Here is a 13,779-nt window from a genome sequence, read left to right on the forward strand (position 1 = left end):
TAATCAAATAGCTCCTTCTAGAAAGAACCTCTTATCTAGTGTTTCAGAGCAGAAGCTCTAAGACATGGATGTTTCAGACCCAGGTTATAACTTTCTTCACAGAGTGGTGTGCACAACATAGATCCTCTCAATAATTATTAACCTAAGAAAAATTAATTTGTACTGACCTATTTATAGGAAAGGGCAAATACACCGGGCAAACACACTGCCAAAATAAGGGCCTAAGCCGATGCAAAACTCAGCCAGTGGCAAGAAAAGAAGGGAAAGTAGAACTGAAAAAAATGCTGGAGGAAAAATGGCAGAGTTATAGACAGAAACATCTGACAGTGCAGGTACCAGGCTGCTTCAACATTTTTTTTTTTTTTTAATTTTTTTTTTTTTTGCTTCAACATTTTTATAAGGTTTTTATTTCTTTCAACATTAAATAAAACCTAACAGGTTTTCAATTTCCCACACAGAACTAAAAGGTCCTTTTTTTTGGTTTTATCCGTGCACAAAGCTTTTCATCGATCTTTCGTTGACCTGTCCTTAGGAGTCTCTCTGCTGCACCTCATCTTCATTATTAGCCTTTTGCTCTGATTTAAACTTGACCTTGATGTTTCTTACCTGGGTGTGAACAGAAGAAACAGCTTGCACTTCAATATTGAATACTCCTTTATGTCCTTCAGCCCATTTAATGGGAGGATTCTGTGAAGGGACTTTCTGTATTAAAAGGGAAAAATAAAAGCAATTCAATTCCCTTTTCTCATTACTAACAAGGAGAGTAAAGCGACTTGGCAGTAGATATCAGGGTTATACAAATATAAAAATCCCTGGAAAACACAACTTGGCCTTAGAGTTAGGAGCCCTGGATTCAAGTTCAGTTCTACACCGAACTAATTATTTTTACTTTGACAGGTCATTGAGACTCTCTGGGACTTTGTTTTCTCATGCTGAAAGGAGGGGTTTGAAGTGAGTGATCTGCCAAATTTAAGCTTCCATCCAGCAGCTGGTAATCCTGATTCTAAGAATTAAAGTAATATCCTAATGATTTCTCCATTAATCAGGACAATGCCAGAACAAAGTGTAGAATATCTTTAGAAGGCATGAAATTTTAATGATTTTGAGTGACTGCAGTTTTGTTCCCTTTTAACAAAATAAATCTGAGTAGCAGTCCTTCTAGGCTCTTGCTTTAATTACTCAAAATGACTTTTCATACCACTTTTATGTCAATAGCCCTGCAGTCCTCAGAGACCATGTCTTGCCTTAAAATCCTGAGGGAATTGTCATCTTACATCACTGAGGGAAGAGGGCCTACACTCACTCAGCCATGTGAGTGCGGGTTTTGTGTCTCTTGCATTTTAAGGAAAGAGTACATGCTGTACTTGCAAGGGTCGGACATATACATGGGTTGGGGACCTTTGGACCCATCTCAGAGAGGGTCACAAACAGGGGCCAAAAGCTTGATCCAGCCCAACTGTTTGGCCCAGTGTTAGAAACTTTGTTGAATTAGTTGCCAAACATTTGAAAATCAGACAAATTCACATGAAAGCCTGGTTTTCTAACATCTTTTGAGAACTAGAAGATATGAAGACATTGGTCTTGCATCCCAGCATGGCATTGATCTGAAAAGCAGAGGGAGCCTGAATGGGAAGACAGTCTCCAGCGTGAACAAATTCCACCAGGAACTGGCATTCATTAAAGAGTCTGATTCCTGTGGACACTGGACCTTGCAGTAAGCTACAGCTCCACCAGGGGCTTCCCAGGTGGCTCAGTGGTAAAGAAAAAAACAAAAAGCAATACTGACCATTAAAAATATAACATGAGCCATCTATGTCACTTAAGATTTTCTTGTATCCATATTTAAAAATATATTTAATGTGTAGTAATTTTAATACTAAGTGTCACTGAACCCAGTACAGCCTAAAGATTATGGTTTCAACATGTGATCAATATACAAAATGATGGATGAGATATTTTACATTCTTTTTCTGCTACTAAGTCTTTGAAACCTAGTTTGCATTTTTATATTTATAGCACATCTCAATTTGGAAAATCACATTTTGAACAGCCTCATGTGGCTAGTAGCAACTATACTGGACAGTGAAGGTCTAAAGGATATTAGGAGACGCTGAGGGCATACTGATAAAGATAGCTTAGGGCAAGTAGGGAAAAGAACTAATATTTACTTAAGCATTGCTTGATATACATTATCTCATTTAATGTTCAGAGCAACTTTGTAGGCAGATATGGGCCAGAGTTCATCTTTGAGCCTCAGAAAGGATAAGCAATTCACCCATGTTCACACTAGGGCACGGCAGAATCTGGGTTTTGGATAGAGATTTGGAGACAAATCTAGGTTTGTTTGGCATCATTAAAAAGATAACTGGGCATTCTAGGAAATTAGAATGTGCAGCTTGATGTTGAAAAGACGGTTTTGAGGACTTCAGCAAGGTGTTGTTTGTCCAAATCATAAAAGCAATTAGGGAATGCCTGTGAATACATTCAGGTTGATCTTAGGTGGTTTGAGACCAGTTTTGATCTAAAGCCAGGAATATGCCTGTGGCCCAGAGCAAAAGAAGCTTCTCTCTCCAGGGGGAAAAAAGGGAAACAGAAAATGGAATAGCCTGGAGATGGGTGCTGTGTAGTCAGAGTAGGGAAGAAAGCTGACTCTAAAATTTGGAACAAAATTCAAATTCCTGGGAAACTCTTCAACTTGAAATATGCAAGTAAAACAAAAGAGATGAAGAGGAATCTATAGATTAAGAGTCTTAAAAGACATGTATGTCAGCCAATAGCAATGTATGGAGTTTATCTGAATACTGATACATAAACAAACAACTGTAAAAAAAATGACATTAATGAGATAATTGGAAATTTGATCACTGACTGGATATTTGAGGATATTAATGAAATACTGTTAATTTTTAAGGTATGACAATGGTATTGTGATGGTTAAAAAAGATCCCTTATCTTTTAAGGTAAAATACTGAAATATTTATACATGAAATGAAATGATGTCTGGTTATTTGCTTCAAAATAAATCTTATTGATGTAAACCCACACCAACCAGACTGAGAAGCAGGACAGCTGGTGCTGGTGCAGGCAGAATGGAGCGTCACTGGGCTCCTTTAAGTGAGTGACTGCAGCAGAGTGTGTGGGCAAAACAGGCAGCACAGGAAACAGGAGGGAAAGACCACTGACACTGGTATCTTTAGAGGAATAAGAGCCCCAATATCCACCTGAGGACTGTGACAACTGACCCAGAGGAGAAACTGATAGAATCTGGCATGGGAACCTTTTATAAGGAAGGGAGCTGAGAGCAACTGTTAGCACAAGTGGGCTGTATTTGCTTCCCTTTTAAAATACGCTATTCTGAAAATCCCTCTGTTATAGATAATACAAGGTACAATGCTGCCTTGGTACAGGCTGAATTTATCAAACATTCTGAATTGGTAATAATCTAAATGAATGAGGTTGTAAACTCAGTTATTTCTCCCATCCTATCAGAACAATGTGCTCTCTGAAAACCTCCTGTGCTGACAGATGACAGCTGCCCAAAATGCACTGAGCATCCTTGGTCCTGTATAAAGAAATGGGAAGTGGGTCTGGAAAGGTGGTCCAAGACCATGGCTGGACAAGAAACAGCTGATGGCCAGCTTGCTGATTACCTCTGCAGAATGCATAGAGTAGTTGGGTGGCAGCTTTTCCAAGGCAACTGGGAGACAGTAGGATCCAGTTTGAAGACGTTCATTTAAGAGAATTGGCAGCCACTGAAACAGATGATGTAAAGAATAAAATGGTATTTATTACAGCATATAGTTCTGGCAATTTATCTAGCTCACAATAATCAACTGCAACTAAATGATGATTAGATATTGACCAGGGCTCTTTTGGGCAGTAATTTCTGTCAAGTTCTTTGCATTTTTAACTCCTTGGAGCTCCTGAGATGGTATTATCAATGATTCACTGCTTTCAGAGCCAAACTAGTAGCATTTTTTTCTTTATAACCAATGTTTGTGTGTGTCTGAACATCAAGGTTCAGTTTACCTTTTATATATTTTAAAGAAATAATTCTTTCTCCTTGGAGGAAAAAGTTATTTTTATACGTGAAGCATACACACACACACACACACACACACACACACACACTTTGGAAATAATGCACATTGTAATGCTTTTTTATAAATGAGTATTCTTTCAGTATTGATCACCCACTACCTTTCATTCCTGAAACTGTCATTTGCTAAGTCAAGTTATCTTCACTCTGCTACTTCTGACAGGAAAAAAGCAAGTGAAGAGAATGTAGTTGCTTATCTCTGCAGGTACCCTGGATGCACCAGCAACCGCAGTGTGAATTTGCAAGTTGAAAACAACTCACTGAATATCCCAGGAGACTTTCTACTGAGTTTCCTTGCTTCTGCTGACAGCTGATATGATAGAAGGTGAACAGGAGGTGGTGATTTACTGTAAGCTTAGCAGGGAGCTTAATTTTCACTTCTTCATAGAAGTCAGGAGACCTGTTTCAAAAGCACATTATACACGAATAACTTTTAGCAAGAATGGTGGCTTCTCTGACTATAAATTGTAACACCATGGACCCTCTGCCCCTCAGGATTTGCCTGTGTGGTGTTTCACTTTTCATTTTATATCAGCCTGCTCCTAGCTGAAAGTCCTTGAGATCAAGCTTATGTCACTGGATACACTTCACTTACATAAGGCTGCTCACAAACTAAAAGCTTTGTCAGGAAAAAAAAAAAAAATCCCTGCACACATAGAAAAATCCAACAACTTAATTTGGACAAGGGATGAGGTATAGAGTCCTGCTCTGACCTCCTTTTCCATCTCTACCCCAAGAACAGGGTATGACACTCAGTTGGCACTCAACAAAAATTTGGGGGAAACAAATGAAGGATGCAGGAAGGAAAGGGGACCTGATTTTACTGAATTATGAAGTCCGGGAGTTTACTAATGGCTTCATGTACATTACTCATTTAACCCTCATCTCAGTCCAAGAGGGTAGGTTCAGAAAAGTACTTATATGGGCCAAGGTTACCAGGCTGGGGTCAAATCTAAGTCCATCTGATCCTGAAAATGTGAATAACAGTTTAGACATTATTCTGTGACTCAATTTACCTACATAAAAATGATTGTTCCATTTCTCCTTTGGTCAACTTACATCTTAAAGTAGGTAGTGGCATAGGTGTGAAGTGGTGTATAAAAAACAAGGAGACAGAGCAAGGAGGACTGGATTTTGCTTCTGGCCCCTCCAGTATCTCAAAGCTAAGCAGGACATTTTTTTCTTTGTAACAGCATAAAACCTCTCAGTATCACACTAGGGTAGAAGGTTCTAGAAAAGTCAAAATGGTATTAGGTTCTTGAAGACACAGTCTCCTGATCACAGTTACTGGCAAAAACTGTCCATCTGCAACATAGAATCAGGGAACTGGCATAGAGTATCTCTGTCCCTTAGTCCCTGAATTTTAAAAACTGGTAGGAGGAATCACCTAAAAGATTCAGAAAATCAAGGAGATAATGAAACAAGCTTGGCATATGTTTAGAACTGGGAAATACACTTACTTGTTATGGTATGTAACAGCTGTGTACACTTCCTGCAGAAATTCAGGGCCATTGGATTTTCCAAAGATGACCTGTTTGCCAGTATAGAAAGGGTCAAATTAACTGTGATATTTGAGTAAATCAAATCAACAATCATCCCAGTAGGATGCTCTGGTCTCATAGAGCTGTATTGTATAAATTAAGAGCACTGAGTTCTACAAGTGACCCAACTGATGCAGAAGAACTGGCTACAAAAATAAACTAAGACCCCATGGGGCTACATTAGCGACCGAGGGCCACAGGCTTGTGAGACTAGAAAGCCAGTGCTCTCTCCATTTGCCTCTCTACCTAGAGGTCTGTACTACAGGGCAATGTCAAAGGGTTGCATCCTCAGTGAGATCCCTTTTCCAGCCTCTTTTCCCTGGTTACTTTGGTCATTAGTATCTTCACTGGGCCACACATTTATGCTATTTAGAAAGACTCCTCTTTGGACACATGTTAGCCCAAAAGGCCCATGACTTCACAAGTGGACTCACTTTTGGATAAATGAAAAAAAAGAGCCTTCCTTCTAGATGCAGTAATGCTCATGCCAAGTCCCAGAGCTTGATGAGTGGTAAACAGGCTAGAGTCTGGCCCCTACTTGTCCCTGGCTGGGCACCTTGGCTACCATTAGGATCTGCAGAGTTTTACCTGGCAGCCCTGATGACTTGCCAGAGGTGAGAGTAGTGAGAACTAGGGGAGTCTTCCTCCTAGGGTTTCTTCCCCACAACCATTGCAAGAAGATACGTTGTGTTGGGAAGGTAGGTGGGACATTAAAATATGGTTTACCGAATCACTTTACTGTATATATAGCAGACATCGGTACAACACTGGAAATCAACTATACTTCAATTTAAAACAATTTGGCCATTAAAAATTAATTAATTAAAAGATGGTTTTATAAAAAGTGAATGTTTGAAGAATGGGAGCACTGGAAAAAATGTCTTCAATAGAATTCTATGACTTAAAACGGTAATAGCTAACCACCATCTCATTTATAGGCAGCTGGTTAAAAAAACACAAATTCTGGGGTTTGGGGCTCCTTAGGGGACACTGCATTACATATTATTATTTGATTTATCTTTTACCTCAGGATGAAGATCCATTCCTAGAAGGTGTTGAGATGGTGTATGTTTATTGTTACTAGGCATTACTTTAAAAAAAAAAATCTTTAGATGTGGACTGGGGCTTGAGTAGATGTGCACACAGCGCACAACCGAAAGTGCCGCAAACTTGGCTGACGCCCTGGGCCTGTCTCTCTACTTCTTATGCTGCAAGGGTGGGTGGAACAAATTCATGATCTTTTTCAGACTTCTAAAATGATACGCATTTCCGAATTTCACAGCTCACTGTGGAATAAGTTTCGACTTAGGCTGACCCGGATTCCCTGTCAGTATCCTGGGACCAATGATGGACCAGCCACAAAGTGCTCTGCACATGCTCAGGGGCACTGGCCTGAATCAGCACACACTGTAGACCCATCAGCCCTGGAGTTTGTCTGTGTGAACTGACAAGGAAGTTCAGCCCACCCTGCTTAAAGGCAAATGTTTACTCCCCTCCTTACTGGCATAGCACTGCTGGCATCCTCTCCACACATAAACTGTATTTTGATTGTGATGTTCCGGGCAGATGCTAGCTTGTTAGCAAAGTTCAGCCTCTGTGGGTAGACATAGAGAAGGTTTCTGGAAAAGAAAAGATGAGGAACCAATCAGTAAGATCTAGAGTCTATTTTAACCAAGTTGTTCAGGGGATGCTGAAGTCTGCACTCATAAGGTGACTGTTTTGAAGGAGATTTTCCTCTCAGAAATGAATTACTTTTGGAGAATAAATGCATTACTGTTGATTCTTCCTCTTCAACTTCAGTGATCTGATAATAACCAACACTGTTCTCTGTTTTGCTACACAGCGAGAGGTGTCTGCTGCAGCTGAGAAAGTCCTGGAATGTGGAAATCTGCCCAGAGGTAACTATATGTCTGATACAAAGATAAGAAAACAAAACCGTTTCGCTCATTTTAAAAAGAAATCATGGCCACAGATGATGGCCTAATTTCATTTCTCCTTTCTAATTCCATGTAGCACTTAAAAAAAAATCTTAATTGGGCTGCACCATGCTGCACGCAGGATCTTAGTTTCCAGACCAGGGATTGAACCTGTGCCCCCTGGTTCAAGTGGAAGAGCAGAGTCTTAACCACTGGACCACCAGGGAAGTCCCCATAGTTTCAATTTTTTTATTGTCATGACATATTACACTGGTTTAACTTTCTTTTCTTGTATAAGATGACAGTTCATCTAAGCCCAATTAGCTGTGTAACATAATACAACACTATGAATAATATATCTATCCATTCAACAACTATAGGACAAATACTAGGCTGACTATAACTTTGTATATTTTTTCTTTCTATTTGCATTAGAGCTACTATAATCCACTAAAAAGTAAGCTCCATGAGGGCAGAGATTTTTATCTGATGTTTTTGATTCACTGATGTATTCCCAACACTATACTGGTGCCTGGGACATAGTAGGTGCTAAAAAAATTACTTGTTGAATAAAAGAATGAATGTATATACATTCAATTAATCATACTCCTGACTTTAAGAAACAACAGTGATACTAATATTTATAAGTATCATTAATATTTATCCTAAGCTGGGTAGTTTTTTAATTCTCAAAATTATCCTATAGATAGATACTATTTTCATGGCATCACCCCCACAACACAAATGAAAAAAAATGATATAGTTAGGAAATGGCAATCAAGAGCTAAAGTCAGGCACTCTGGCTCCAGAGGCACGCTCTTAACCTTATCCAAGCTCTATTCTTGTCAGATAAGGCTCCCATTAAATAAAATGATAAGAATGGCCTTTTCAGACCATTCATGACATCCCTCAGAGGCAAGCTTGCCTTAATACTCTGGATCTCATTAACAGCTGAGTGTCAACAGTACACCAAAGGCTGATTTGATTGTGTCATGTTCTCTGGGAAAATGTCATGTGTTCCTCACTCTTGGTCCACGATTCTAACTCCTAATTACACATTCTCCCCAAAAGGACACATTCTGGCCCCAAAGGCTTCAGATGACAAAGCAACCTTTGTGTGAACTAGATTATCAAGAGAACAGTGATCAGAAAGGACCACCAGGTGACCAGATTTTTCCCTCTGTGAATAAAGGTTCTCATGATACTTTACAAGGGTTTGCATATTAATCCTCACCACTGCTAACATTTTGGACTGGATAGTTCCTTGTCGTGGGGACCTTCCTGCACATTGTAGGATGTTTAGCAGCATCCCTGGCCTCTACCTGCTAGATGTTAGTAGTATCTCCCCTCTACTCAGCTGTGACAAGTAAAAATGTCTCCAGACATTGCCATGTGTTCCCAGGTGGGGCAAAGTCACCCTCACTTGAGAACTACTGACCTACACATGTGAGTTTTGCATTACAAATCTATACAACTATGCCTGGCAAATTTCCTATCTTTAATAGATATAATCAGTGCATCTACTGGGTCCATACTCACATGTAAAGGGTTTCCACTGGAAAAGTATAAAGTCAATACTCAAGAATGAGGCAGAAGAAAATTTTTAATGTTTGATTTATGATGTCAGAGGTAGTCAGGGACTGAAAAACCAAAAGAAAAAGACTAGACTGACACTGTTCTTCAGTTCTATCCTCTTCATTGTGATAACCTCCCCCTTGTGGGTGTGCATTGTGTGCGTGCATGAATGCAAGCAAATAGTCTTTTTGGACCAATATTTACATAAATCCATGAATTTGCCCCATGGATCTTCCTTGCTACAACAGTATCAACAGTGACAACATTAATAAACACAACCCTGGACAAGTCTCAATGACTAGGCTAGTGAACCTGTGTCTTATGGACACACAGATGAGAAACTGAGGCCCTGAGAGGTAAAGTGACAGTGCACTCCATGAATTAGCCTCCAAGTGGGCACAGAGTCCAGTCTGGCGCTGACTCTATAATGGCTGTCTCAGTGATGCCTTCCAAATCTTGCTCTGTCACACTGAGGGACCCCAACTGCGAGGCAGGCAGCTAGAGCTGAACTTCAGAGGCCATCAAGAGAGGTCATAGATTAGTAATGATGGCAGAAGGCAGTTCATGGTTGGCAATGTAGGTGTTCTTGTGGCTTATACACTCCTCTCTGCTCGCTCTTGGTCATCTCCGTGGCCACCACACCCACCAGCAGAGCCAATGTTTACTGAGTGGCTGTGTGGGGGGAGGTTAAGGGTTCTGAAGTCCAACTTGGGCAAGCTGCTTAGCCTTTCCAAAGCCTTTCCTAAGCTAACCCCACTGGGGTTAGTAATTGTACCCACTTCCTAGGGCCATAGGGAATGTTAATGAATAAGAACTTAATGATAGTGAGGTGATGAGTATTACTTTCACAGAGCTGCAGTGAGATACACACCCCAACCTACACCCTCCACTCCAGATCATCCTCATTTCTCACCTGGATTCCCATAGTGCTTTCCACATGGCTTTCTCTTCTAGATTTGCCCCTTTCACTGGACTCCTGATATGTTGGTTAGAAGGATCTTTCCAAAGTGTAAAACAGATAATGTCAGGAGCCTACAAGGTTTCCTAAATGTCTTCTCATGGGCCTACAAGACCTGGCCCTTGGCAATTTCTCTGATGTTACCAGGCATCACTTTCCCACACTGGCCTTCTTCAAGGCCTAGAATATTTCAAACTCATTCTCACCTCGGGGCTTTCTATACCTGCAGTTTTCTCTGCCTAGAAGAGCGTCTCCTGGTTCTCTAACTGACTCATTCCTTCTTAACTCTGGGGTTTTAGCTCCCATGTCAGATCCTCAAAGAGGTATTTCTCCCATCCTACTTAATTGGGTCACTCCACTCACATATTCTCTCTCTTTTATAATTATATGATGATCATACATACATATGCTTACAAAAATAATTTATGATTATGATAATAATACATGATTATGAAAATAATATATGTATCCATTCTCTTCAATCTTGAATACTTGCAAAGTACAGAAAAGGAGAAAGAATAAAACAACAGTCACTTGACATCCCAACACAAAATTACTGCCAAGGCTAGCATATGTCCTTCTAGTCTTTTTCCCTCTATATGTTAAATATTTTTATCAAACATTTTTATATACAAAACTTTTAAAAAGTTTTTGTTGTCCTTTAACATTGTTCAGTTATGACCACTTTCTGGTGTCACTAAACACTTGTTTTTTGGCCACACCATGTGGCATGTGATAGAACCTCATGCCTGCACTGGAAGGCAGCGTCTTTACCACTGGACTGCCAGGGAAGTCATTAACTAGTTTCAATAAACATGATTTTAATGGATGCATGATATCCCATATTATGAAGGTGTCATCACTTACACAGTCTCAAAAAATAAGCACTAAGATTATTTCCTTTTTTTTTTTTCAATTCTAAAGTTAGAATGAACACTTTCTATATCTTGCCTCTCTGCAATTCAAGGTACTTCTGGAAGAATCTCTTTTAATTCTATATAGTTCAGTTTCTTCATCTTTAAATTAATTGAAAAGATACCAATCAACCTTTCTTTATGCTGTGCTAGAAGAAATAATGAGCCAGAGTTCATAAAAATGCTTTGAAGTAGAGAGATGAAAGGGTCTGTGTAAATCACAATGGTAGTAGCCCAGCAAGTCTGGATAAGCAAGTCAGCTGTCAGCACACTTGTCTCCTACATCCCAAGCCAGGGCACCACCTACCTGTCCTACATGTCTTCCAACACCAGTTTTGCACGTGGCTTCCAAAGGGGTTACCAGCCCCTACATTCAAACATCATTACCATGGGCACTCGGTGTTCTGCCCTGTATGAATGCACTTTCTGCAGAATACAGAGCAGGAAAGAAACATCCAGAGAATTTAGTCCACATTCCTTTTCTGTGGACCAGAGACTGACTAACCCAGAGAGGTTAAATGACTTTGCCTAAGAATTTTTTTAAGAAGATGCATTTCCCAAGGATCATCATAATTCTTACTGGCAAGAATGCTAAGTGATATGTTTTGTTAAATCTGCATGATTTCTAAGAAATGAATGTAAGCTGACAAGGGAACTATCTCCAAAATATACATACAGCTCATATAACTCCATGTTAAAAAACAAACAACCTAGTAAAAAAATGGGCAGAAGATCAAAACAGACATTTCTTCAAAGAAGACATACAGATGGCCAATAGGCACATGAAAAGATCTACACATTGCTAATTATTATGGAAACATAAATCAAAACTACAATGAGGCACCACCTCACACCGGTCAGAATGGTCATCATCAAGAAGTTTACAAATAACAAATGCTGGAGAGGGTATGGAGCAAAAGGAACCCTTCTATACTGTTGGTGGGAATGAATATTGGTACAGCCACTAGGGAGAACAGCAAAGAAGTTTCTTTAAAAAACAAAAATAGATCTACCAGATGATCCTGCAATCCCACTCCTGGGCAAATATATGGAGAAAACCATAATTCAAAAAGATACCATGCACCCCAATGTTCATTGCAGCACTATTTACAACAAGACATGGAAGCAACACAAATGCCCATTGACAGATAATGGATAATGATATAACCTAAGCTGCTTTTACACCAGGGAAGCTTGTATGATTAGTGACCCTCATCAGGTAAGATTCTGAGTGAGAATGTCCTTTAAAAAAAACTATGTCGTAAAGAATTCACCTGCTAATGCAGGAGATACAGGTTTGATCCCTGACCTGGGAAGATCCCACATTCTGAGGAGTAACTAAGTCTGCGTGCCACAACTATTGAGCTGTGCTCTAGAGCCCAAGAACTGCAACTACTGAGCCCACATGCCACAACTACTGAAGCCCGAGTGCCCTAGAGCTTGTGCTCCACAACAAGAGAAGCCACCATATGAGAAACCTGCATGTCACAACTGGAGAATAGCCCCCACTCACTGCAACTAGAGAAGAGCCCATGCAGCAACAAAGACCCAGCACAGCCAAAATAAATCAATAAATAGAGTTATCTTAAAATAAAAAAAAAACAATGAACTACCAAATGTTCTACAAATAGAAGGTGGACAAGTCAATTTCCTCACCTGTAATAAAAAGGCTGGAGTTAAGTCTCAAATGCAATGATAGTCAAGAAGAACTTGGAAAATTGCAAGATATGATACAAATGAAGATTCTTTTCCTATCAAGACTATAAATGCAAAACAGCTGAGTGGACTTTACAGTGCAACCTTAAACACTCTGCAGGGCAGTGAGATCTTAAAACATGTTACTTAACGAATGGATCAATTTCTCGGGGTCTCTCTCTCCATCTTTCAATTGATGTCTCTCATGTGTCTCTTGGTGGTGCTCACTTTCTCCCTCTCTCTCCCTCCCCCTCTCCTTTCTCTCTCTTTCTGTCTTTAATCCACGTGTGTGTCTCTGACTCTCTTTCAGGGTCCCTCAGTTTCTCTCTTTCTGTATCTTTCTGATACACCCTCTCACCTTTTCTCTCCCTCACAATCTCTCAGAAAACGGCAAAATGTTCCTTCTGTAGGGGCACTCCTTCGGTTTCACTGAGTCACCAAAATCCATTTTCTTCTGAGTTTGCAAGCGTTTGATGATTTCTCAGTGGAAACAGTGGCTGTCTTTATTTTGGGGGGCTTCAAAATCACTGCAGATGGGGATTGCAGCCATGAAATTAAAAGATGCTTACTCCTTGGAAGGAAAGTTATGACCAACCTAGATAGCATATTAAAAAGCAGAGACATTATTTTGCCAACAAAGGTCCGTCTAGTCAAGGCTATGGTTTTTCCAGTGGTCATGTATGGATGTGAGAGTTGGACTATAAAGAAAGCTGAGCATGGAAGAATTGATGCTTTTGAACTGTGGTGCTGGAGAGGACTCTTGAGAGTCCCTTGGACTGCAAGGAGATCAAACCAGTCAATCCTAAAGGAAATCAAGCCTAAAACATTCATTGGAAGGACTGCTGCTAAAGCTGAAGCTAAATTACTCTGGCCACCTGACGCGAGGAGCCGACTCATTGGAAAAGGCCCTGATGCTGGGAAAGACTGAAAGTAGAAGGAGACAGAGGTGGCAGAGGATGAGATGGTTAGACAGCATCACCAACTCAAAGGACATGAATTTGAGCAAACTCCAGGAGATAGTGGAGGACAGAGGAGTCAGGCATGCTGAAGTCCATGGGGTCACAAAGAGTCAGACAACTTG

General features: G+C 40.1%; 1 protein-coding gene across 2 annotated transcripts in view; it reads right to left on the bottom strand.

Moving 5' to 3' along the window:
• The window catches only part of DOCK8 (dedicator of cytokinesis 8), a 173,383-nt gene that overhangs the window by 77,188 nt on the left and 82,416 nt on the right, over positions 1–13,779 (bottom strand). For both annotated transcript variants that reach the window (XM_081502767.1, XM_081502760.1), the window contains exons 15-19: positions 7,142–7,259; positions 5,560–5,630; positions 4,361–4,499; positions 3,651–3,752; positions 607–702 (exon numbers count right to left, since the gene is read on the bottom strand). In XM_081502767.1, coding sequence (XP_081358893.1) covers positions 607–702; positions 3,651–3,752; positions 4,361–4,499; positions 5,560–5,630; positions 7,142–7,259 — 526 coding nt within the window. The remainder of the gene's footprint in view (positions 1–606; positions 703–3,650; positions 3,753–4,360; positions 4,500–5,559; positions 5,631–7,141; positions 7,260–13,779) is intronic.

Source organism: Giraffa tippelskirchi, chromosome 1 (genome assembly GCF_054371585.1).
Source record: "Giraffa tippelskirchi isolate mGirTip1 chromosome 1, T2T-mGirTip1v1.2.pri, whole genome shotgun sequence".
In the NCBI taxonomy this organism is placed as follows: Eukaryota; Metazoa; Chordata; class Mammalia; order Artiodactyla; family Giraffidae; genus Giraffa; species Giraffa tippelskirchi.